The sequence below is a fragment of the Macaca thibetana genome, chromosome 6 (genome assembly GCF_024542745.1).
Source record: "Macaca thibetana thibetana isolate TM-01 chromosome 6, ASM2454274v1, whole genome shotgun sequence".
In the NCBI taxonomy this organism is placed as follows: domain Eukaryota; kingdom Metazoa; phylum Chordata; class Mammalia; order Primates; family Cercopithecidae; genus Macaca; species Macaca thibetana.
Genome location: NC_065583.1, coordinates 142,201,848 through 142,227,613, shown reverse-complemented (window position 1 = coordinate 142,227,613; position 25,766 = coordinate 142,201,848). Strand labels below are relative to the sequence as shown.

Below are 25,766 nucleotides of genomic sequence, written 5' to 3'. Positions count from 1 at the left end.
TCAACTCTTAAAGTGACAGATATCATTTATGTTTACATTTCATTGGCCAAAGAGAGTAGGGAAATGCATGCTTTTTATGTGCCCGGAAAGAGACTAGGGTAGTTGTAAACAGCGTTATGACTAACACGAAGGTCAGTCAAGAGTTGAGCATCACTGGGGACTTAGGGAGCAGACAATGGAAGCCCAACCTCAGAAACTGTGATCCTAAAGTCAGACTCATCTCTTGAATAAATATAAAACAAGATGGGACTTGGTTATAAAGAACAAGCCCAGTTGTCAGGACTGAAAAGTATCTTAGTTAGATTGCACACTGCATCAAAATCACAGGCATAATAAAAATAACCCTCACTGCTTATCACCCTGTTAAGTCTCAGCTTAGGTGGCATTTCCTTGAGGGAGGGTTTCCTGATATTGCCCCTCAGGGTCTTCTATTTCCTATGGGATTCCATTGGCCACACAATACTTACCATATTAAGTGTTTGTGATTATCCCTCTCTCTAACTAAACTATTAACTCCTCAGTGCAGGAACTAACACTATTCTTTGTTCTCTAGCAAAATGTGTCCTCAATAAATATTGGCTGAGTGCATAAATAAATAAATCATGTCATTAGATATCCACAAGTAGCTCCAGTATTTCCTAAATTACTTTTTATTTTACATGGATTTTTCTCCAGGTAGAAACTGCAGAAGATGATTTGAAAACAGATTTCTACAAGGATTTAACTTCTCTTGGACACAATGAAAATCAACAAGGCTCCTTTTCAAGTCAGGGGGGGAGCTCTTTCAGGGTACCAATTTTTTATTCCTCCAAGAGAAGTGAAAATATCAACCATAATTCTGCCTTCAAACAAGCCATTCAAGCCTCTCACAAAAAGGTATCAAAAATGGTTTCTAACCTTTTATTCTTTCTTGAAATTTAACACCAATTCTAGCAATCATACAATAAGGAGAGGAGAGTTTATATATTGTACCAGTGTGATTTCTAATACAGATATAAGTAATTTTCCCATTTTTGGTTATATCTCACTTCAAAAGTTAAAGAAATACTATGTGTATTAATGGTTCCGTTTTGCATGCATTTGACTGCTATTGTTGTGTTTTTTATCTTAACTTTTTTTTCATACTGTTGTAGGTGTGCTTCTTATAAACTCCAAATAACAGAACTTCGACCTTTCATGTAATATGACAATCTGTATTTTATATTTTTGTTCTATTCTATATACATATTTGTATAGATGTATATATTTGTACACATATACAAATACATATATAAAATATAACAAAATGTATATTTTGTTACATTTATGTAAACACACACATTTACCCATCTCTGTTTTTTTCCTCTTATAATCCTTTTCTTGAAATCCCTATTCTCATTCAGTTGCCTTTTTTTCCTGTATTTTCCTCATATAGGACACATGCAAAGTATATTTTCTAAATCTTTGTGTATCTAACATTGCCTGCCTTTTCCCTGAGCAATAAATATAAAGAATATCCTGACTGTATCATAATCTTCTTCTCTAGATAGTAGATGTTTTTCAACTGTCTTCTAATTTCCATTGCTGTATAAGAAAAATCACATTCAGAGCAAATTTTTTCATTTTCTTTTCCCTGCTTAAAAAGTTACAATTATTTTTTTGCACTTGGAACTTAAGGTATGTCCAAGTATTGGCCTTTGCCTGTTAATCTTGCCAGGGACTCAAGGAACCCTTTTAATATACAAAGATACAACTCCCCTTGTTAATTTTCTCCTATTACTTGCATTTTAAATCTCTTAGATATGTCTCACAGTGCTTAAATGATTTAGGAGACAGATTTCTATCGCAAACTTTTAAACATTTACAAAGGTCTTTTAAAATACTGTCTATTGCTTACTACAACCACCACTCTAAGTAGCATTTGCTCTTCCCCAAGAGAAGAATGAAGAGAATGAGCCCTGAATCATGGAACCATGGAATCATATTATGGTTGCTCCTATCTTTATCATCTTGCTCTTCTACTTTTATTTAGTGAACCATTTATGCGCTTATATAAATATAAGACCTAACAGCACTGTATGGATAATTTTCCCAAGTATTTCATTTATCTTCAGAAAATTTAAGAGATTATCAGAGTTGATATTTAAACATCATTTTGCAGATGAATAAATTGAAGTTCATATATGCATTTTTAATTCAATAAACATTTATCAAATACCTACCATGAGGCAGGCACAAACTGAAGTCTAAGAAACTGAGTGACTTCCAGTGATCTTACAGTAAATAAATGCCACAGTTGGGAGCTGAAATCAATTTGTCTTATTTTTGTTTACTTTTCTTATCCATTGCATTACACTTCAAGATATTCGACTCTTTATTCATTTATTTATTTATTCATAATTTTAGCAAATTACAGAAGGAACACAGTTCTGGTGATATAGACATGTAAAAATGACAATGAAATAGATTCATTTTATGTATAAATTATATATATAAAATTTAGTTTAGAATGGGCTATGGGTCCTATAGTGCCCTCCAAACTTAACAAATTGTATTTGTAAGACAAGATATTACCAGAATTTCTTGTAAGTAAAAATACACATCTCTAGGCCTTTCCCTTAATCTACTGATTTCAGAATATCTGGAATTGGGCATGACAATATGGCCTTTTTTTAGCTCCCTAGCTCAGCATAATATAGCATGCAGGATTAGAAATAACTGCTTATAAACATAGTCAAAGATGAGTGAGATAGACATGTTTGAATGAGACATAGTTATAGTCCTATGTCTTGCTTCACGTATGTGATTTATATGTATTTCAAACATGCTAGAGAACATTTGTAAAACCCTTATATGTAGATAAACAACTATTGTTTGATCCTCTAATAGTCTGTCCCAAAGCAAAAAAATTTAGAGCTATTCACATTATCAGGTTGGAACATATTAAGCTACTGTTATTCAACCATTTCTGATTTGCAAAATTGTTAGCCTCACCGGGTGCGTGGCTCGTGCCTGTAATCCTAGTACTTTGGGAGGCCAAGGTGGGTGGATTGCCTGAGCTCAGGAGTTCAAGACCAGCCTGGGCAACACGGTGAAACCCCGTCTCTACTAAAATACAAAAAATTAGCTGGGTGAGGTAGTGTGCACCTGTAATCCCAGCTACTAAGGAGACTGAGACAGGAGAATCACTTGAACCTGGGAGGCGGGGTTGCAGTGAGCCGAGATGGCGCCACTGCACTCCAGCCTGGGCGACAGCAAAATTGTTAGCCTCATACAGTTCAATCCAACATCATTACTGTCATCTTTGATTAGGTCTGAACAGAATTAAGGAATTTCAGTCTAAACAGGAAATGAGGCTGGGCATGATGACTCACGCCTGTAATCCCAGCACATTGGGAGGCTGAGGTAGGCAGATCACCTGAGGTCAGGAGTTCAAGACCAACATGACCAACCTGGTGAAATCCTGTATCTACTAAAAATACAATAATTAGCCGGATGTGGTGGCAGGGGCCTGTAGTCTCAGTTACTCAGGAGGCTGAGGCAGGAGAATCGCTTGAACCCGGGAGGCGGAGGTTGCAATGAGCCAAGATGGCACCACTGCACTCCAGCCTGGGTGACAGAGCTAGACTCCATCTCACAAAAAAAAAAAAGAAAGAAAGAAAGAAAGAAAGAAAGAAAGAAAGAAAAAAAAAAAAAAGGAAGAAAAAAAAATTCTACTGCAGCCTCTCTTAGTCTTCAAGTAGAGAAAACAAGATACCACAAAATTGAAAATCAATCCAAGCCTTTCAGTAGAGCATGATGCTTTAGCTGTTTCGGCAATCACAGATCAAACTAGACATTTGTTGGGCAAACAGTCTGTTTCCAAGCAAAATACGAGTTAACTCAGTAAGGTTCAGTACTTTCCTGATATACTTTACAAAACTGAAACCACAACAATATTATTAAAATAAAGTAAGACCTCACACATTGTTGAAATGGATTATATATGGTTTAATAACCTATAGTAATGTATTTTTTTTAAATCTAAAATAGCCAGTTTCAGGTATCAGGGACCAGCAAGTAGAACACCATGGAATGATTATGCTAAGTTGAGTTACCAAAGTTTAACTTGTATTTTCCATGACTGAGACTTTAAAGCAACCTGGAAATGCTGAACCTTCCAGAACAGGCACTTCAGATACTCAGGGAGTGAGTGTGCTTCTTATTAAAAGCACAAGGGCTCTCCAACTTTTGAAACTATGGTTCTATGACAAAATTCAAGTATTAAACTTAAAAATAGAATTAATGAGCACTTACTAAAATGTAAGTTCCATAAAGGCACGAACTTTGTCTGCCTTCTTTACTTCTGTATCTACAGCATCTCAGATAGCTAGGCAATAAATGTATAGAGGGCCAGAAGGTGGAATGAAGGAAGAGAGGGAGAGGGACAAGGAAAGAGAGAAGGGAGATTAATGCTGATTCTTTCTCCATCCTTGTGATTATTTTTTTTCTCTTGCGTCAGCAGTCATCTTGTGCCATACGTATAGCAAAGAGGAATATGGTTAATAATTAACAATTATAATACAGTTATTTTGCTAAAATATGGCCCTTACTCTGTTACTATTACTGCAATTTGTTAAAATTGAGAGATCAGATAAAGTATATAAAATTTTTTAAAACAATATACATAAATACACTTATAAACCTCAGTGGCTATGTGGAAAGATAATCTGAGGAAATGAGATTTTAAGCATAATATCCACCAGCTAATTCTAAATTAAACTGACACAAAAAGAAATTATAAATAAATAAGTTTGTAAACAAAAAAAAAAAATCTCATGTATTTCTGCATAAGGGTGGAGGAGAGAGAATAGAAATAATTTTACTTGATTTCACCCCCTAAGTAATTTAGAATCAGCATTTTGGAGTTGAAAGGAGGTTTGAAATGTTACCAGGTGCAAGCCCTCATCTTATCATTTGACAACTGAAGTCTAGAGAATCGAAACATTTTTTCCAGAGTGACAAAGCTGTAATTTGAATCTCACTTGCATAACCTCCGTCTGAGTTGCATAACTTCCAGTTCAAAATTCACACAATCCTTTTTCAATTATTCACATTAGCAAGCATTCTAAATAAAAACACAGTAGAAATGCAGCCACGATTGGCAATTAGGAGGGAAAGATGACTTTTTTGATCGTTGAATTCTTCTTTCTTAGAGAACACATGCCCCCATTACACAGTTTACTTTATTGAGATAATCTTATCTGTTTTGCCCATTGAACATTGGTATTGGAAAGTAAAATGAAATTTATAATCTTGTACGTGAGAACGTGCAATAGAGAGTGAGAATTGTAATACTATGGTGGGAATGAAACTAATGATAAATCAATGACATTTAAATGCTTGGTACTTCAAACTTTCATTACCTTTAATCATCTTTTTACTTCTTTCTTTCATTTAGGATTCTAGTTTTATTAGGATCCATAAAGTGATGAAAGTCTTAAACTTCACAATGAAAGCTAAAGATCTGTACCTTTCTGATGTCTTTTTGAAAGCACTTAACAATCTGCCTCTAGAATACAACTCTGCTTTGTACAGCCGAATATTCGATGACTTTGGGACTCATTACTTCACCTCTGGCTCCCTGGGGGGCGTGTATGACCTCCTCTATCAGTTTAGCAGTGAGGAACTAAAGAACTCAGGTAACTTTCTTCAGTCCTTACTCTTTTTAACTGGTATGAGAGCATGCAGTACATTTTTCTCTTACTCTGTCATTTTAATTATTCTGCTTTGACTTTATTTAGATCCTGCTTTATTTCCAAAATATGATGAATGATAAAAAACATACACATTCAAATAAATAAAACAAAAATAGAAAGCTAAGACCAAAATATAAGAAAAATAAGTATGCTTAACCACTGTGATTTTAGGCATCATATTTGTCTCTAAATTTCCTAACATCTGGGAACATCATAAGCTGACGCAGTAGTGGTTACCCAAAGAGGAAGATGCATGCCAGTATCTCAAGGGAAACAAAGTTTGTACTGGCACTAAATTCTAAAAGATAATTTATGAATAACATTTTATAGGATATAATTTCATAGAGCAATACCTTATAACAAATTAAATAGCATTTTTTTCTTATAATAGTTTTAACTAAAAGCCAAGATGAAACCTATGATGAAAGTAAAGTTAGAAACTTGACAAACAACTAAGCTGGAGTGGGCCAGATGAGCACCTACGGGCAATGAAACTTGAAACTAAATGCAAAAGATCTGTGTTATTGTAGGCTTTCCATACTGCCTGCATGCTTTATGTTTCCTCTCAGTTATCCTTTCCACTGGAGCAACTCTGGCATGATGCATTTGATGTCTTCTGCTACCGCAAATAGTATCAACTCCAGTGCTGAGCAAGAGTAGTTAGGGGAAATCTCTGGTCTTTGACTTGGTTTTGTCTCACCCTCAGATGAAATTATTCTGGTCACTTCTGCTATAGCCCAGACAATAATTTCCCACTTGATGAGTATAATCCTCATGCATTCAGAGCAGAGCCCCTAAATGCTTAGAGTTCAGGTCAGTTAAGAACTGGGTGAATCTTTAATCAACTATTTATCCTTTAAAGAGTTAAAGCCCCATAACCAAAATGAAGAGTGATGAGTTATACTTTCCTACAGAAACCTTCTCACATTCCATCTCTTTCTCTGTAGAGGTAGAGATTGACAGTTACATATAATGAAGGAAAGAAGAGTTTGGGATGTGATAAGAAATTCAAAATAAATAAATACCCATGCATATCCATATATACATGCAAGCACACAATACATACATACACACACATACACTGTGTATATGTATTGAATATATGTCGATATATATTCAGTAAGATGTATTCTGGATGTGAGGACGATCTGGCTGTGACATCTGTCACTTCATTGATCTCCAGGGTTGATTTGGCTGATCTGGCTGGCTAGGTGGGTGTCCCTTTCCTCCCTCACCACTTCATGTGTGTCCCTCCAAAGCTGCATGCTCAGTCAAAGAGGATGACCATCCCCAATAGAGGAGGACTGGTCTTAGGTCAAGGGTATATTAGTAGCTGCATTCCCCTGCTAGAAACTCCAAACAAGCTCTCAATAAGATGTATTTGATATTCTCATGTTCAATAAGTTTATATGTAATAACTTATCTGTAAAATTTTAATTGTGGTTAAAATGAAGCACACCCAGACAGAAACGACTTCTCAAGAAAATGAAATTCTCCAGTTCATGTGCTTGTCTGGCTTTCCCAACTCTCTAGATAAATGTATATTCTGGCCTCGCCTCTTTTCTCTCCTCCTATTCTCTCTCCTTTTACCTCATCATAACATGAAACTAAAGTATAGATTTAATTTTTTCTATGCTTTATTCAATAAGAATTATATTCCCTGTTGTTAATTTTTGAAAAATGACTTGAATATTTCATAGTACTTTCTTTCCCTGAAGAAAAAGAAAACAAAATTAAATTGCCTTTTATTTGCATGCATTGATTTATTTCTCTATTGTTCAATGTCCCATAGTCAAGTTAAAACCTTGAATAAAAGTTGACATTGCTTCAGTATGCAAGGTGAAAAGAGTTTCATAAACACAGTGAAAACATCAAACAATAAAAATATCATAATATGCAAGAGGATCATTTTAAACTCCTTTTGTTGGGAAGTCATCTTCTACACTGAATTGGAGGTTAAAAATTATTCACCACACTAATTATTAATATGAAATGTTCAACTAACAATCTTGTCTTTGGGCATCAGAGTAGCTAAAGATATTACTGAAATACTCATTCCTGCACCCCACAGCAGAGGAACATTCAGGTTTAAGATACGAGGTACTGCAGTATCAAGTGGCTTGTTAGTTCATATAGATAGAGGTCCGGCAGCAAAAAAGTGGACATATTGCAGGGAAGAAAAGAGTTGCACAGAAATTCACGGATACTTTAATCACTGCATGACCAATGTCATAAAAAATATTCATCATTCAAATCTTCAACGATTCATCTATAGCCCTCAAAAATGAAATTAAGTTTATAGTTAATTCATTATGTTATAGTTAATTCATTATGTTATAGTTAATTAACTGGACACATACAATTTAATTATTACTTATAATAATAGGAACCTAATGAATGATTAAGGAGTCATGCACTATAAATGCATTACATTCCAAGTATGGCCTAAATATTTGACAACCCACTTATAAAAACAATCCTACCAGAAGAAAAATGAACTATATTTATTCAACTAGACTGAAACAATTATCTTTTTGTTAGAGTTGAATATGCAAACTAAACATGTGGGCTTCAAACCAAGAATTTTTTACTCCCAACTAACAATGCATCTCTTCAAACTGTCACCAAAAAACTGAGGTAGACAGACCCAGTTCACATCTACCCAGCCTCATTTCTCAGCAATCTATGCCTTCAGATTTCCATTTCAGTATCACACGTAATCAGAACCTCAAGCTCTAAAAACACACATCCCTGCCTATTATGACCTGTAACCCCAAATACTAGTATTTGCTTTTAGGCGCTTAAGAGCTTATATTAACAGCTCTACCTCTCATGTGCTTGTATTTTGCAAGGCAAATTTTTACTAAACATCAAAAGACCTGGATTTTAGTTTTGATGTTTCCAGCAGTGAGTCAGGTGCCTTGGGAAGCTATTAAGAAAAAGAAAATGATTTCCCTCAATTACCCGAGACAGTATAGCTCAGCCTACAAAAATACTAGATCTGTTTGCCTGCACTCTTCCACTAACACACAGATTCTGAGGCCATTGAGAATGATCACAGGACTGTGGCGGCGGGAGTGTTTCAGATGCCCAAATCTTCAACAAGTGATGCTAGAGAGTTTGGTAAAGGAGAATGATGAGGACTAAAGGTGTTAAAACCAGATGGCCTGAGCCTCAGGGCATCAAGGTTTTTGCAGGTTGTAAGGCCATGGGGAGTCATCCAATGAAAGCAGCAGTGGGAAACTAGGAAGATATCATTCCCAACTCCCAGACATGAATGGGGTGAGAATATGGCCTTCTGAACTTCTGCTGGAGATGACAGTGGAAACAGTACCAAATACAGGCTTGAATTAACATGGGGAGATAGAACAGCCAAGGAGGAGTTTGAAAATAATTCATAGGTCAGGAAGTCAGAATTTCTGAGATTACAATAAAAAGGATTTTAAGGTAGGGGTTGAGTGAGCAGCTTAATTAAGCAGAAAAAGCCCAGAGAGGTATGAGAATGAGTGTTCAGGGAAGAAGCATGGTCCAGAAGATTTGCATTTTAGGTGACAAACAGGGAAGCAATTGAAGCGGACTCAGGTATCACAAAATCAGCAGTCGCCCAGAAAGTAGGTCTTAGAGAACAGATCAGAGCATGTCATAATCTTTTGATTTGCAGGGCTACATAGTGCAGTGGCCAATAGAAAGGGAAAGCTTAGAGCTCCATGAGTGGCAACAAGGGGCAGGCAACAGGGACAGGACATCACTGTCCCCATGGGAAGGGCCACAACGGCTCGTATGTGCTTCTGAGGGTCAGTGTTGAAGGAGGAGATGATGGGCACTCACAGGATTCTTCAGTTCAGGACCATCTCTCTGCCCATGCAGGATTGAATCTGTAGGTAAAACTAATTTGAGCTGCCACTTAAGTTTATGGGAATTGGGGAAGAAAGGGGTTAATATAAAGTATCTGTAACTCCGAAGTGACCAGAGCATCATGTTCCTCTTTGAATTGTCAATGGTACACTCTCAGTGGTTTTTGTTTGTACTTCATCTCCTAGGTTTAACCGAGGAAGAAACCAAACACTGTGTCCGGATTGAAACAAAGAAACGTGTTTTATTTGTTAAGAAAACAAAAGTGGAGCATAGGTGCACCACCAACAAGCTATCAGAGAAACATGAAGGTAACAGTACTCTCTTAGCAGCTTATCCAGTGTGCCCTGAGCCTAGCTGTCATTTACAGACCATACTGGATGTCACTGTGCTATTTTTAGCTTTTCACTTATTTAATTTCTCTGCCTCAGAACCCTGTGTGTTGGGACAGAGGATACAAATAAAATACCATTAGCATTACCTTAAAAAAGGAAATTGTTAAGGTTTTCTTTATCTCATACTTAGGTTGTTTAATGAATAATTTATTGATTTTGCTCATGGGAAGAACTCAATATTAGGCATTGTGAAGTGCATATGGCTGTGAACCAGGAACTTACAAAGTAAAGAAACATATAAACATCCATTAAAAATACAGATTGACAAGGGTTTAAGAGAGGTATAGTTTCTAAAAGGCTATAAAGGACTATGAGCAGAAGAAAATCCTGGAATTGAAATACATCAGATTTTGTAAAGAGAATTATTCTGGGGCCATGCATTAAAAATGGCTGAAGACTTTGGCAAATGGAAAGAGTGAGAAAGAAAATCCAGGCAAAAAATACTGAAAAAAGAAGATACAAGTTATGTTTTGCAGAATTATCTTACTCTTTCCCAATTTTAGCCACTGCTTTCACTCCCTATCCCAATCCCCAATCGGCTTTCATTCTTCTATCCCAATCCCCAACCCAAACATCCCTTCTGAACTCCAGACACCTACTGTCCACTAAACATCTCTACCGGAAAGTCTCTAGGCAACAATGCTTTATGTATTCTCTCCCTGCTGCTGTTGGTTCTCACTCACATCTAATAGCATAGCCTTTACTTTACAGCCTAATAGGACTGTTGTGACATGATGTTTATAAGGAACCTTGCAGGGTGACCAGCAGTGGTTGGCTCCTTTCACCTTTCCTCTCCTTCAGCAGTCCCAGGCTTGATGATGGTATCACCATCAACTAAGTCAGTCGAACCAGAAACCTGGCTATTGTCTTTGATTCTACCCTCTTTCTATATCTAATAAGTAACCATGCATAATTCATTCTACCTTCTGAATGTCTCTGCAAGTTGTCTTCATATTTTTATTTCTATGGATATAAAACCTTCCATGGAAGGCAAACCATCCATTCATTATTTCCAACTTGGATTATCTCAGAAGCACCCTAAGTGGTCTCCCTGCTTGTAGTCTGCTTTATTCCAGTCTATTCTACACATTTTTATGAGAGGAATCTTCTCTATGGAAAATCTTATTCATGAAATCTTCATACTTGGAACATGTCAGGTTCCACTTGGCCTTAAGCATAAGTTCCTGTCCTTCTCTGCATAGCTAATCTTTCTGCAGTCTCCTAAACAGGTCATGCTCTCTCCTAGGCCTTGCCATTATAAATAACTCCTTCCTCTCTGTAAAATTCTATTTCCTTAGTTTGATTGATTACTTAGAATAAAGGGAAGCAGAATCACAGAAATTCCCAAATTTGAAGCTTACCTTCTCATGGCGAAGACAGACAAGAAACAAATAAAATATAAGATTTACTGTAATAATAAATAGATAATTTTAAATACAATATCAGAACAGATAGTCTACATATACATGACTGTGTTATGCATAAGCAAAATGAAAAGAACTGGCTTGACAACTGCACATTCCTATTATAGCAAAGAAGAAAAAGAGGGCACAAAGGTATATAGAATGCAAAACAAATAATCTGGTAATATTAACCAAAATATAGATATAGATTCTGTATAAGTTTATCATGTAGTAGAATAATTTAATAAGAATATGAGTTCAATAAATCAAGAACTCAGAGATAGATTAAATACAAGAATTAATTAAAACAGATTTCAAAACTGAGGTACAAAAACAAACATTGAGAAATATAATCATTATAATTATAAATAAATTATCACAATGCAAGGACAAAATATAATTCTTTAAAAATAAAATTAATCAAATTAATCACATACAAGAAAGATACCAAGCAATCTCAACACAGAAAAACATTTAGATATTATTAAAGAAAATTTAATGGAAATGGAATGACAAATGTAATTTAATATGTGAAAATTAGTATCCATGAAAAAGAGATCCCAATAAATGAAATAGAAAAACTGTATTTTTAAAAAATGCTATATAAGAACATGTCTCTGAAATAAAGGAAGAAATTTTTCTTGATTATATATATTGGAACTATTGTTCAAATATGCAACTTCAAGACAAATTCTAGAAATACATTATTAAGTACTATTGGAAAAAACTATTTATAAAATCCATGCAACAAAGAGGTGAATAAAAAAGCAATTTGAATAATTCAGATGTTCAAAGTTAGGATATTTTAATGGAACTTAACATAGCTTTATGATATGGTTTGGATTTGTATCCCCTCCCATATCTCATTTTGAATTGTAATCCCCAATGTTGGAGCAGGTCTCTGGTGGGAGGTGACTGGATCATTGGGGCAGACTTCCTCCCTGCTGTTCTCGTGACAGTGAGTTCTTATGAGATCTGGTTGTTTAAAAGTATGTAGCCCTTTCCCCTTCACCCTCCTCCTACTACTCCAGTCATGAAGGACGTGACTCCTTCCTCTTCACCTTCTGCCATGATTGCAAGTTTCCTGAGGCCTCCCCTGCCAGTCTTCCTGTACAACCTGTGAAATGGTGACCCAATTAAATTTCTTTTCTTTATAAATTACCCAGACTCAGGTAGTTCTTTATTGCAATGCAACAATGAACTAATATACTCTCAAATTCCTATTTCTTTTAAGTGATAAAAAGTATAAAATTGCCAGTGAAATGTAACCCAGTCATTCTGGGTTTCAGTTTTCAATTTTTAGTCAAACTCAGGATTCCCTCACTCTTCTCCTTTGCTGCTTGTCAGGGATAATTTAAGAGCACGCGTGTGTGTGTGTGTGTGCATGTCTGTGTGTATGCATGCACATGCATGTGCATATGCATATGTGTTGGGGAAGGGTGGACAGATAGTATCCTAAAGTCACAGGAAGAATGAGACCTTTGTTAGCATGTTTCTGTTTGCCTTGGCTAGCCTCATCTGATAGGTCATTTGCCTCCTCTGGTTCTCACAATCACGCACTGGCACCTATTGCCAATGTTGATGGTCCTGCCTTAGCTTTCGGTTACTAGATTCATATCCTTAAATCTTCCTCACCAAAAGGCCAGGCCCTGTTTTGTCTACCACTCTTTCTCGAGACTTCCTCACCTTCTTCAGGCTTTAGGGAACCCCTGCCTGCGTTTTCTGCACATCACAGTGAAATGTGAGGGCTTTGAGACTACCAAGGAACTACTTGCTTGCATGCCATGTTGGATACAAAAGATTCTCTACAAAACTTGCCATTCCCATCCTACTACTTGAGAAGATTCAATGTACATGAGAGGACTTTGAAAAGTTTGAGAGTTCACGGGGAACTGGAAGTAAAAGATAAAAATAGAAAATATGAACTTTATTTATCAAAATAAGTTTCATCAAATTCAAGACTCATTTGTTAGTGATGATGCCAGCCATCTGGTCCATCTGTAAAGAACTGAGAGTCCTAGGAATTTAACTTCTGGAGATTGTAAAAATGCAATCTTCTTTGCATTAATAACTGAAAAAAAGGGTGCCCTTTAATGATATTTTAAAGATATTTTAAGATTAGAAAACAAAAAGAAGTCAGAAGGAGTCAAAGAAAGACTGTAAGGTGACTATCTAATAATTTTTCATCTAAACTCATACAAAATTGCCCTTGTTTGATTAGAGGAATGAGTAGGAGCATCATCACAGTAGAGAAGGAGTCTCTGGTAAAGCTTTCCTGGGCACTTTTCTGCTAAAAGTTTTTCTGTCTCAAAGCACTCTCATAAGAAGATGATATTATTCTTTGACCCTCCAGAAATCAACAAGCAAATGCCTCGAGCATCCCACAAAACCATTTCCATGACCTTTGCTCTTGACTAGGTCATTTTTGCTTTGCCTGGCCCACTTCCACCTCTTGGTAGCCATTTCTTTGATTGTGCTTCGTCTTCAGGACCATACTAGTAAATCCATTTTTCATCTCCTGTGTACATTTCTTTTTAAAAAGTGCTTCAGGATCTGATCCTACATGTTTAAAATTTTTATTGAAAGCTCTGTTTTTGTCTGCAGCTGATCTGCACACAATCGTTTTGGCAGCTATTGGGTGGAAAGTTTACTCATCTTTGATTTTTCAGTTATGATTGTGTAAACTGAACTAATTGAGGTATCTACAGTGTTGGCTCTTGTTCCCACTGTTAATCATCAGTCCTCTTCAATTAGGGCAGGAATAAGGTAAATTTTTTCTTCACAAATTCATGTAGATGATCTACTGCTAGGAGTTTTCAACATTATTTCTTCCCTTCCTACAATGAGTTATGAATCTATTAACTGCTGATTGCCTTGAAGTATTGTCCACATAAACTTTTCCTAAGACATCAGTGAGTTCACCATTCTTCCACCCAAGTTTTACCATAAATTTGATGTTTGATCTTACTTCTATTTTAGCAGATTTCAAGTTGCTCTGATAGGGACTCTTTTCAAAGTGATGTCTTATCCCTCTTTGTGCCTCAAACTTGATCCTATTTAGCTATGTTATAATAAGTTAGTATGAGTTTATTTTTGTGCAAAAAATTTGAAAGCCATGCATTTTCTTTTCATAATACACATTTTCCATTAACTTATTGAAGAGCCTCTGATGAGCTTCTATCAAACTTCTGCTTGTCAAACTATTCTTTCCAAGACTTTCTCCAAAGTGGTAGAATCCTAGGCCTGCACAAAGGAATCCACCAAGTCTATATTTTAGTTATCACATGTCCAGTATTCCCCCATTCTCCCAGCTGCTCAAAATCTTTTCTACTTTTGAGAAGGAAAATGGCTATCTTATACATTTTTTATCATTCTGTGGTTGATGTTATAAATTCTATGATTCTGATCCTAAAATGTTTGGCTCTTGATATTTTAGTTCAAGCATTAAGATCTCAAGAATTCTTTTTCTCTCTCAAGAGCTTGGCCCTTAACATTAAAATCCCTAGCCTTCAAATCTATGATTTTTGCTAGATTTATAAAAGTGTACTTGAGATCTAAAAAGACAAAATTTTACTCTTTTTCTCTCTTGATTCTCTCCAGCCTGAGGCTGTACATGTAGAAAACCCATGATTCAGCTTCAATTATCAAAGAAATAATCGAAATAAAGAAAATACAAAAGCACATAAAAATTAATATTAAAACATTAATCCAATAGATAAATATAGAGCCCAGGAGTAAAGAAACAGTGAGCAAAGATGAAGCAATGAGAAATAGATTCATTTACTATATAAAACTAAGACTAAACAACAAGGGGAATAATTATTGTGTTTTTCTGCGTTGCTTAAGTGTTTAATATGCTAAAGATGTAATAGCTAGTTTGAAGTGACAAAATCTTGAAATTGTAATTTTTAGCAGACAGTCCAAGAAGCCTTACCTGATTACCATCTCTATTGTTGTTCATAATTAAGGTTAGGTGCCCTCATATACGTACTCACTACAACTTGCATTCACAACATCATAGCACTCATCACACTGTATTATGTTTACTTTCTATTTCCTCCATGGTATGCAAATTCAGGACCGTGGTGTGGTCTTTATGTCCTCGTACCATGTCTTCGTACCATGGTACCAGACTTCGTACCATGTCTGGCACATTATAAATGTTTAATAGATGTGCTCAATGAACACATGAATGCTTGAAAGAATAAATGAATGGAAAATTAACATTTATTGAACTCTTACTATGCTCCAGGCACTGTCCTAAGTGTGTGTGTGTGTTAACTTCTAATTCTCACAACAACCCCATGAGACTGGTATAATTATTACCACCATTTTGTAGATGAGGAAACAGAGACATAGAGAGGAAAAGAATGAATGTGTAAGTGAATAAATGAGTACTTCTATTTGGCTTGAGCATAAATTTGTGAAATAAAGCTGAGAAAGTAGGTTTGGTCCATATCAAACAGGGCTTGTATGCCTTGCTAAAAAAATTAGACTTAATCCTATTAAATATTGTCACTATCCCACATATGATCTACAGAATGTTAATAGGTGCTGCATGTGAAAAGGGAGTTCCATCTTTAAATTGAAAAACTTTTTGAGTGTAACAGTGTTTAAGAGGATTTCTCAGAGCTTTTAAAATTATAAAGAACATTGTAATTTTTTAAGAAGCTGATATACTGTGCAGTTTTTCCCTCAAATACCTTACCAAGAAATTAAGAGACTTACTGTTGAGCAGAACACTTTACTGGATTGATTCAGTAGGAAAGCAGTAAAAATTATTAAGTAGGAAAGTAAAATGTTATTTATAGAAATTATTTATTGCTGTGATGTATTAAGTTCATTGCATATCAACTAAATTTTCAGGCTAGATTACATTCAAGTGTTGGCTCCACTGTTGATTGGCTATGTAATCAACATCAAGAGTTTAATCTTTCTTCTTGTAAGTACATTAAAAATAACAATAGTATTTACTTATGCTTATTGTGAGAATTAAATAAACAGTCCATATAAATGGATGAGGACAAAGCGTAGCCTATACTAACTATTCAATTCATGTCTGCTATAACTATTTTGTGGTTGCACAAGTGGCATGTAGTAAAGACATATAATATAGGAAAATTGTAGTTGAAATTGTAAAATAAGCAAAAATATTGAATAAGCACTTAACAAAAGAACATATTTTAAAAAACAATAAACAGGAAAAGATGATAAAGATAACTGGGAATCAAAAAGATAAAATTAAAACCATAAAATACGTGAAATGGTGAAAAAACTTAAATTAACAAGTATTGGCAGTAGAACTTTACAACCTGCCGTACACTGCTGGTAGGAGTATAAATTGTTAATATCATTTTGGAAACTATTTGGCAATATCTACTAAAGTGAAACATAAATGCACACACACATATTTATGACTTAGAAACTCTACGAATAGGTGTGTACCAGCAAAAATATGCACAAACGTGGAGCAAAAAATAAGAAAAGCCTCATTATTCATTTATTGGATACAACTCATATGTCTATCAAGAGTAAAATGAACCAATTACGATATGAATTCACTACTGCTGCAAACAAGATAGATGAATGTCACAAACATAAAACTGAGCAAAAGAAACCAGGCACAAAAGTGTACATGTTTTGTAATCTTACGTATAAAGTTAAAAATATGCAAAGCTAATCTATAGCAATAATAACAAAATTGGAGTTTGCATTTGGGGATGGAATAATGACTGGGTAAAAGCATGAAGGAGGCTTTTGGGTGTTGCTAGAGTTCTATTTCTAGGCGTGGGAAGTGATTATATGGGTGTGCTCACTTTTTACGAATTAATTGAGCTGTATGCTTAATGATTTGTTTACATTTCTATGTCAATATTATACGTCAGTATAAAAGTTTACTTAAAATATAAGAAAATACTAGACTGGAATCAGGGCTACTTAGGAAACTGAGTTAATGTAGAGGAATTTAAGTGAGAAAATATCAAATATGGACCCCAGTTTTCAGACTGTAGGAACAAGAGGACATTGCAAAGTTAAAGACTATTGCAATAGGCTCCAAACTGGTTTTTCAATTACCCATTGCTACCCAGATGACACAATACTGCTGATATTCCTGAATCATTTTAAATCCCCACTTCAAAACCTTTCATTGTTTCTAGGAAACGTAATTGTTTCTAAACCTGAAGAATGAAGTCTAATTTCCTTGACTTTACATCCAGATTCTCTCAGTTCTGCTGTTCTTCCCTGTCCCCAGACCTTCCACTTCAACTCAAACTGATGACTGTATGTGCTGTCTCCAGACCATGGCACATCTTGACTCCAGGTCCTTGCTCATGGTGTGCCCATGGCTTAGACGGCCATTGTCTCCCTAATATTAGGGCCATGATCTCCCTAATAGGAATCAGCTTTCCTTCCAGGAACACATCAGTCTTCCTTCAGAGCGCCATCCTCCCTAATTGCCAAAGATGACAGAATTATTTCACTTTCCTAACTCATTAATTGTTCATTGTTCTTACCATTGAGTAATACTTAGCAAAAATTATTTTATTGGTCTTTTTAATTTCCTTTCTTTTCTTCCATTTTCCCTCCTTCTCTCCCTCCCTGCCACTTTCTACCTTCCTTCCTTTCTTCTTTTCCATCCTTGTTTACTTCTCCATAGTCTTGCTAATATATTTATATACCTATTCCATATACTCACTGAGAGTCTGAGTTCTTAACATGATATTTGATATTTATCTGGGCCTGACATATAGAAGATTCTCAACAAATATTTACTGATGACAATTTGCCTAAAGTCAAAGACACAGACACATTGAAGAGCAAAACACACACGAGAACATAGATTTGCCTATTTCTAACCCTAAACTAGTTCAAGTAAATCATTGGACTTCAAACTTCTCAAGTCTGTAATTATATCATTAAAAATTGTTGAAGATACATCACTAATATGTATATATTTACTAAAGAATTGTATAAATGTATTATTCAAAAATGTGCATTAAAATATGCAAATATAAAAAATGGAATTTTTTTTCAATAGCGTATATGGAACAAACAGAATTTTTATCTTCCTCATAGTGCTGGCTGCACACACTTAAAAACAAAATTCAGGCCGGGCACAGTGGGTCACGCCTATAATCTGAGCAATTTGGGAGGCTGAGGTGAGCAAATCACAAGGTTAGGAAATCGAGACCATCCTGGCCAACATGGTCTCTACTAAAAATACAAAAATTATCTGGGCCTGGTTGTGGGTGCCTGTAATCCCAACTACTCAGGAGACTGAGGCAGGAGAATCACTTAAACCCAGGAGGTGGAGCCTGCAGTGAGTTAAGATCGCTCCACCGCACTACAGCCTGGGATATAGAGCAAGACTTTGTCTCAAAAAAAAAAAAAAAAAAAAAAAAAAAAGAAGGAAAAAATTTAAAAAGTTCATTGATAAATCCATATATTACAAAAGTTTCTTGAAATTTTTTACATGCTTTTGGTCAGCTTTGGTATTCATCTTATGATGCGGCTTCTGAGAAGACTGTGTAAGTAGAAATATTCATTCTGTATTTTACTAGCTTTTTTTCTTTTGTTTGCATTATTGGCATTATCTTCAATCTGCATTTTCTTTCTGGAATCTTTTTAAGGCACTTGTTCACTTGTAAGAGTAAACCAATGGAACAGTAAACAGATTTACTCTTTCTTCAGGATCCCATTGCCCTCACAGATAACCATTACCAGTGTCAATCCGTTTATGAAATACATGGTATCAATCTAAATACAAAATAACATGACAAAGCCACTGTCAGTCTGTACATGATATATTGGCAAACTCTAATTTCGCTTCTACTTTTATATGAAAAATAAGTATGAAAACCTCTAAAATTTTCATTGTATACCTTTGTTTTGTTAATCCTTATACCTGTGTTTTGTTATGCACTTCACTTTAAAAGCAGCCATACTACTTTCTTCATAGGAAGACGATTTCATTATTTTCTAATCATTCTAGACTATTTTACTATAGAATTTCTGAATAGTGAGGGCATAGCTAATTCTTACTGATAGACACCAAATTAATGCCACTAACTATCACTCATATCACTAGTCTTCTTTTTATTTGCTAGTATTTCTTACTGCAATTCCTTATTACTCAGTCTCTATCCCTGTTAATTAAAGTTACCATTTGGTTAGGGGAAATTGTTATGGAAATTTGTATAAAAGAGTTGTGCTATATACTTTAACAGTAAATGTCATTGTGTCTAAGGAAACATTGTGCCAACTCTTAAACTGATGGTTAATTTTTTTTCTATGTTAGTTGTGCTTTCACCTCTGTCTTTAAATCTAAAATCATTCTATCATTTTTTCCTGTAATTGGAAGTTTCACCGTGACAGTCAATTGATTGGCTATCAGAAGTCATGTGACTTATTTTATTCTGGGCACCCAAAACATATGTAACGTAAGTCAGAAGCAAGGGGGTTGACATTAAAGAGTAAGGGGCAGAGTAGTCAAGGACTGGGCTGTAATTGCATCCTAGTCCTGTCTCTTAGTAACCATGTGTTCCAGGACAAATTACTTTTGACTTCAATGTTTATAATAATAACTACTTCCCAGGGTTGTCATGAGAATTATATGAGATGTGTGTAAAGTGCCTGGCATCTACCAGATGCTTAATAAATGGTAGTTGTTAGTACTGTTATTATTATTTCTGTTATTAAACTCCCTACAGGAAGGAGGAGTGTTCTTTTACTTTTTCACTTGGCTTACTTAATGGAGCTACATACTGTACCATCTACTTCTCCCTTCTGTACAAATAGGCTGGTTTTTTTAAAAAAAAAACTAAAATTAAGTGGGCATTTTTATTGGAACACCTTGCAGGTTCATTTTTGCAGGGAGCAGAGAAATCCATATCCCTGATTCGAGGTGGAAGGAGTGAATATGCAGCAGCTTTGGCATGGGAGAAAGGGAGCTCTGGTCTGGAGGAGAAGACATTTTCTGACTGGTTAGAATCAGTGAAGGAAAATCCTGCTGTGATTGACTTTGAGGTAAGGGTAAAAATTATTCCAGGTAAGAGATCTAAAGTAGTTCTCTAGTGGCCCAAATTGCACATCACACAATTTATTTTCCATTTTCTTCTCAGACAATAAAAGAAATGGCTTTCTTTAGTATTCATGCACAATGTACCTTTTTAAAATGTTAAATTGCATGTCTATTGCTTTTGCTGTTAACAGTACAGTATTTAGAATTCCTAGCATGCATGAAACACCAGGAAATGGAACTTAGTGAATAAAAATGCTCAAACTTGCCTTGAGTAGTACTTATTTTTCCATGTATACAATAAATCTGGTTTCTGCATTCTTCTTGCAACTCCTTATTTGATGAACACTCCTAAGTCTTCATTTGTAGCTCTGTGAGATAAATGAGATTTTAGATCCATTTTACTTCCTGTTTCGATTACTATTGATTGAATTTACTAGTTTTGTATTTGTTGTAATTGCATTAAAAGGTGATATTTATTATTTATGGAATGCTTTACCCACGTATCAGCCATATGCCATTTAGAACTTGTTTTCCCCCAAACATTCCACATTTTTAAAAGGCCTCCAAAGAAGCTATTATGTTCATTTCGTTTAAATGAAGATGAAAGAGTTCAATCATTATGAAAATAGAATCATTTACATGCAGCATGAAGATGTATTGAACTCTACAAGTTATGGGAGAAAAATGAGACCCAGCTGCCCTTCCGGGTACTTGCAAGTCATATTGCACTAGACGGTCATTTCTTTGAGGTTTTACGATGTTAATAAAATGAGCCCTGATTTATCATTAGCCCATTATTTGTTACTGTAATTCTTCCATTCATCCTACTGGCAAGTTTATTTCTTCATTTTCTCCCACTCCATATTTTCTCATCTAACTCCAACAAAAGCCAAAACTGTCCCTGGAAAAAAAAAGAACATGGAAAGCTTCTCTTATCCTCTCTAGATTTTTTGTAGCTTAAATCAAATTTAATAAGGTTTCAGCAGAGCAGTAAAGAGTTGCCAAACTCTTGGTCACCAATCTCAGTGCTTTGATGCATGCATAGAATACTTAATAAATAACATAACATACAACCAAGTAAGCAACACCTCCCATGTGACTTCCTTCACAGTAAAATTGCAGGTAAGTGCCATATACATCACACCGATCCACAGGTAGAAAGCTTTTGCCTACTGGTTCAACAGGTGCCAATACTATATTCTGCAATAATCCCTTTGAAGTGTAGAATTTTCCGGCTTTCCCTCTCATCTCATGAGAACTGGGCAGTAATGGCAACCTATTACCAAAGTGGATGTGACTGGACCTCCTCTCTCCCATTTGCTTCTAGCTTGCCCCCATCGTGGACTTGGTAAGAAACATCCCCTGTGCAGTGACAAAACGGAACAATCTCAGGAAAGCTTTCCAAGAGTATGCAGCCAAGTTCGATCCTTGCCAGTGTGCTCCATGCCCTAATAATGGCCGACCCACCCTCTCTGGCACTGAATGTCTGTGTGTGTGTCAGAGCGGCACCTATGGTGAGAACTGTGAGAGACGATCTCCAGATTACAAATCCAGTAAGTATCAGGAATCTATTGTGAGGTAGATACGTTTTCCCTTCCAAAGAGTATTCTAAATTGTTCAATTAAAAAGAAACAAAACTTCTATCAGCAGCCTCCACCTTGTACAGGCTCAGAGAGAAGATAAACCTGCAAAAAGTGTGAATCTCAAGTGTAACCTACCAACTATGTGACCTTGGGAAAGTTACCTAGTTTTCCTATGCCTCAATCTGTTCATCCATAAAATGAGGATAACACCAGTATCTATCTAAGGAATATGAATATATTATATAAGTATTTGTATATCAAGAGTACATGCACAATGCTCATAACATAAAAAATCAAACATAACATTAAATAAAATATATGATACTGATATTATAAGCCTCTTATGTATTGTAATATAGAAGGAGGATGACTTTGTAATAAAAGATGAATTAAGCCACAACAAAAGTTTTCATACAGGACTAAGTAATGTTCACAGTTACCTCAAATCCTCCTTAGAAACAGGGTAAGGCATGGGAGTAAGAATGTATTCTACTACCTTTAAAAATGTAATTTAATATGCATCCTATTAAGAAGATGTTCATGTTTATACATATATGAGTGCACATTTTTAAAAGGTCTCCAAAGCAAAGAATAAAAAGGTTTGTTAACAGTTGAAAATAATTCATAATGGTTGCCATTTGTTGCCATTTTATTTAAGTTTATGGGAACAAAGTCTAAAAGGAAATCAGGCAATGTATCAGGCCCCTTCCACAGGTAATTTCTTTTAATCCTCAGAAGAACCCTATCATATTCCACAAAGGAAGTTACTCAGCTAAAAAGTGAGGAAACCAGGTTGGCCTCGCTTCAAAACCCAAATTCAGCTGCACCGTGATCCATGGGGGTGAGTCTTCCTTTGTTCCAGATGCAGTAGATGGACACTGGGGTTGTTGGTCTTCCTGGAGTACCTGTGATGCTACTTATAAGAGATCGAGAACCCGAGAATGCAGTAATCCTGCCCCCGAAAGAGGAGGGAAACGCTGTGAGGGGGAGAAGCGACAAGAGGAAGACTGCACATTTTCAATCATGGAAAACAAGTAAGACTGGGTAAGGGAAAAGAATGGGTCATTTTGCCCTAACTCTCAATAACATTGAGAGTTCAAATGGTTATTAGTCTACTGCTAAGTAAAGAAATAATTAGAACTTTACCTATACCAACACAGAATATTAATGAGCCATTGGGTCTGCTGCTGTGCCTTTTTCTGTGTGTAATGTTTTCTATTTAATACATATATGTATGTAATGTGTACATATGTATACACATAAGCATATACACACATGTAAATGTGTGTACATACATATACACGCATATTTATGTTTCCCTTTTAGTGGGCAACCATGTATCAATGATGATGAAGAAATGAAAGAGGTCAATCTTCCTGAGATAGAAGCAGATTCTGGGTGTCCTCAGCCAGTTCCTCCAGAAAATGGATTTATCCGGGTCAGCATCCTAACCCTCATTTTTGATTTATAGTTTTAAAAACCTCGAAAAGTATAGATTGTCTTTTAATTAGAGTTACTGTTTTCCTATTCGAATAATCTCCTGTTGACTTTAAAAGTACAAAATAATATTTAGAAACACTTTGCCCCTCTTCCATCTTGAATTTCCTAGAGATGTCTTCATAGCCAGTTGTTAGACTAAAGGATAGCAGATTGCTTGGGTTTCTTGGAAAGATAATAGAACTTCAATATAATATAAGACTGTATGACTTGTGAGAATTTGCAAGTAAGATCTGGCTATTTCAGAGTCTGAGCAAACTGATACCTTTACCTAAGGAATGTTTAGAGAAACACACTAGACTGGCTATAATCATAGGAGGTGTTTGTTCTGTATTGTTTTATTAGGTTAGAAACCTGTAGAGTTCTTACGCAGTCAAAACCATTTTCACGTACCTTTAAGTTTCAACTTTTTTTACTAAGTCACAGTATGTTTCTATGACTTTTTTAAAAGCTGAATACTTTTTGTCAAACAGATCTACGCCCTTAGACATAAATTGTTCAGGTGATACATGATATCTAAAATTGATCACAGAAGGCATGCTCCCTATTTCATTTTACCTTTCTTAAACTTAGTAATATCATTACATTAATCTTTTCCCAACTGTATCACACTTATGATAAAAGATCAATAACACTCAATTCTCTAAGGTCAGCAAATAGTTTTATTCACGGAGTATAGTCTGGGCTAATGTATCTTCCATATTCACTTATTTTTCTGCCCATGCATAAGGACCATACATTAAAGTTTATGGGGAGGAAATATTTCAGAGGGAGGTAATTTTAATTAGTCTTTACTCTAGAAAAAAGGTTCTCAAACTCAACAATGCGCCAAAGGACCTGTTAAAACACAGATCATTGGGTCTCACTCCTCGAGTTTCTGATCCAGAAGGTTTTGGGAAGGGCACGGAAATGTCCATAGCTAATACATTCCTAGGTAATACAGACGCTGATGGTTTAGGAGCCACACTTTGGGAACCAATTCTTTTGAACAAGAGCCATCAGTCTATGGCCCAAAGGCCAAATTTGACCTGCCACTTAAAAAAATAAAGTTTTATTTTTATTGAAACACAGCCATATTCATATGTTTACATATCGTCTATGGCTACTTTCATACAATAACGGCAGAGGTGAGTAATTTCAACAGACGCCACATGGCCTACATATGACTATCCAGGCCACTTATAGGAAAAGCTTGCTGGCCCCTGCCCTAGAACATTATCCTTAAAATCACATATTGGCAGATCCAGATACCAAAATAACTTAATCTATTTATTCCGGTTGCATACAAAGACCATTAAAATTATTGACATTCTCATTTTAAAAACGCACAAAGGCTTTCAACAGTGATGCATGATTCTTCTAACACATTTTATAAGGTTAGATTATATATTCCCATTTTCATGGATAAATTCATTTCTTATTTTATTTTGCTCTTTACTAAAGTCCTGGTCTCTATCTGGCAATAGTTTTTACTCAAATGTAATAAAATTTTATTTTTTCCTAATAAGCATCTTCTGGAATTTCTAGTGGCAAAATGCCCCTTGTATAGATTCAAATAGAGGTAGATATGCCTAATTCCAAGCTAGAGCAATGATGTTATTGCACACAAGTATGTTTATTTAATGAGTAACAGACAAGTCCAACCTCTGTAGGCAAGTGACAGGGACTTTTGGCAAGGTTTTTTGTTTAGTCAGTCTACCAAATGTACTTCCCTAACTTTGATTATTGCAACATACACTTATATGTTACAAATTCATAAAAAAACAAGAAATACAAACAAAAGTTTAAGGCAATAATTTATTTCAGAAGAAATGCAAGAAAAAACTGTGCAGCCTTTGAATAAAACATCCAAATCATTAGTCCATTTCCCTTGGAAACAAAGCCATATCAGTAATAACCAGCAGTAGAATGGTAGTTTTGTATCCAAAAAATTAAGAATCTTCTAGGAGACAAGTTTAACCATATGACCAAGTAAACATAAGCTGACAATTAAGTTTTCACCGCCCTCAAGTTCCCAGCTTCGATTATCAGAGAACAACTGCTTAGTCAATTCTTGGTACTCTTACCCCTCTCAGTAAAGGAAAATTGTATTGCATTACTAGCTCCTTAAGAAGGATAACGTTTTGTATTCTTTCAGCAAAGAATTCAGGCCCATATAAAGATTTATGAGACAGAGATCTGGTTGTGGAGTTGACACTAAAGGGTCAGGGCTGGGGCTGATAAACGTGATAAACCCTATAAAAATAGAGCCTTGCATGAGTTTCTCTCAGAACTGAAAGGACGTTGTACCTCATGAA

The 25,766-nt window shown here is 35.5% G+C and overlaps 1 protein-coding gene across 3 annotated transcripts in view; it reads left to right on the top strand.

The window, feature by feature from the left end:
- C6 (complement C6) overlaps window positions 1-25,766 on the top strand; it is a 77,233-nt gene that overhangs the window by 37,380 nt on the left and 14,087 nt on the right. For all 3 annotated transcript variants that reach the window (XM_050793436.1, XM_050793434.1, XM_050793437.1), the window contains exons 7-13: window positions 676-876; window positions 5,420-5,660; window positions 9,758-9,880; window positions 20,228-20,394; window positions 21,717-21,942; window positions 22,835-23,006; window positions 23,299-23,410. In XM_050793436.1, coding sequence (XP_050649393.1) covers window positions 676-876; window positions 5,420-5,660; window positions 9,758-9,880; window positions 20,228-20,394; window positions 21,717-21,942; window positions 22,835-23,006; window positions 23,299-23,410 — 1,242 coding nt within the window. The remainder of the gene's footprint in view (window positions 1-675; window positions 877-5,419; window positions 5,661-9,757; window positions 9,881-20,227; window positions 20,395-21,716; window positions 21,943-22,834; window positions 23,007-23,298; window positions 23,411-25,766) is intronic.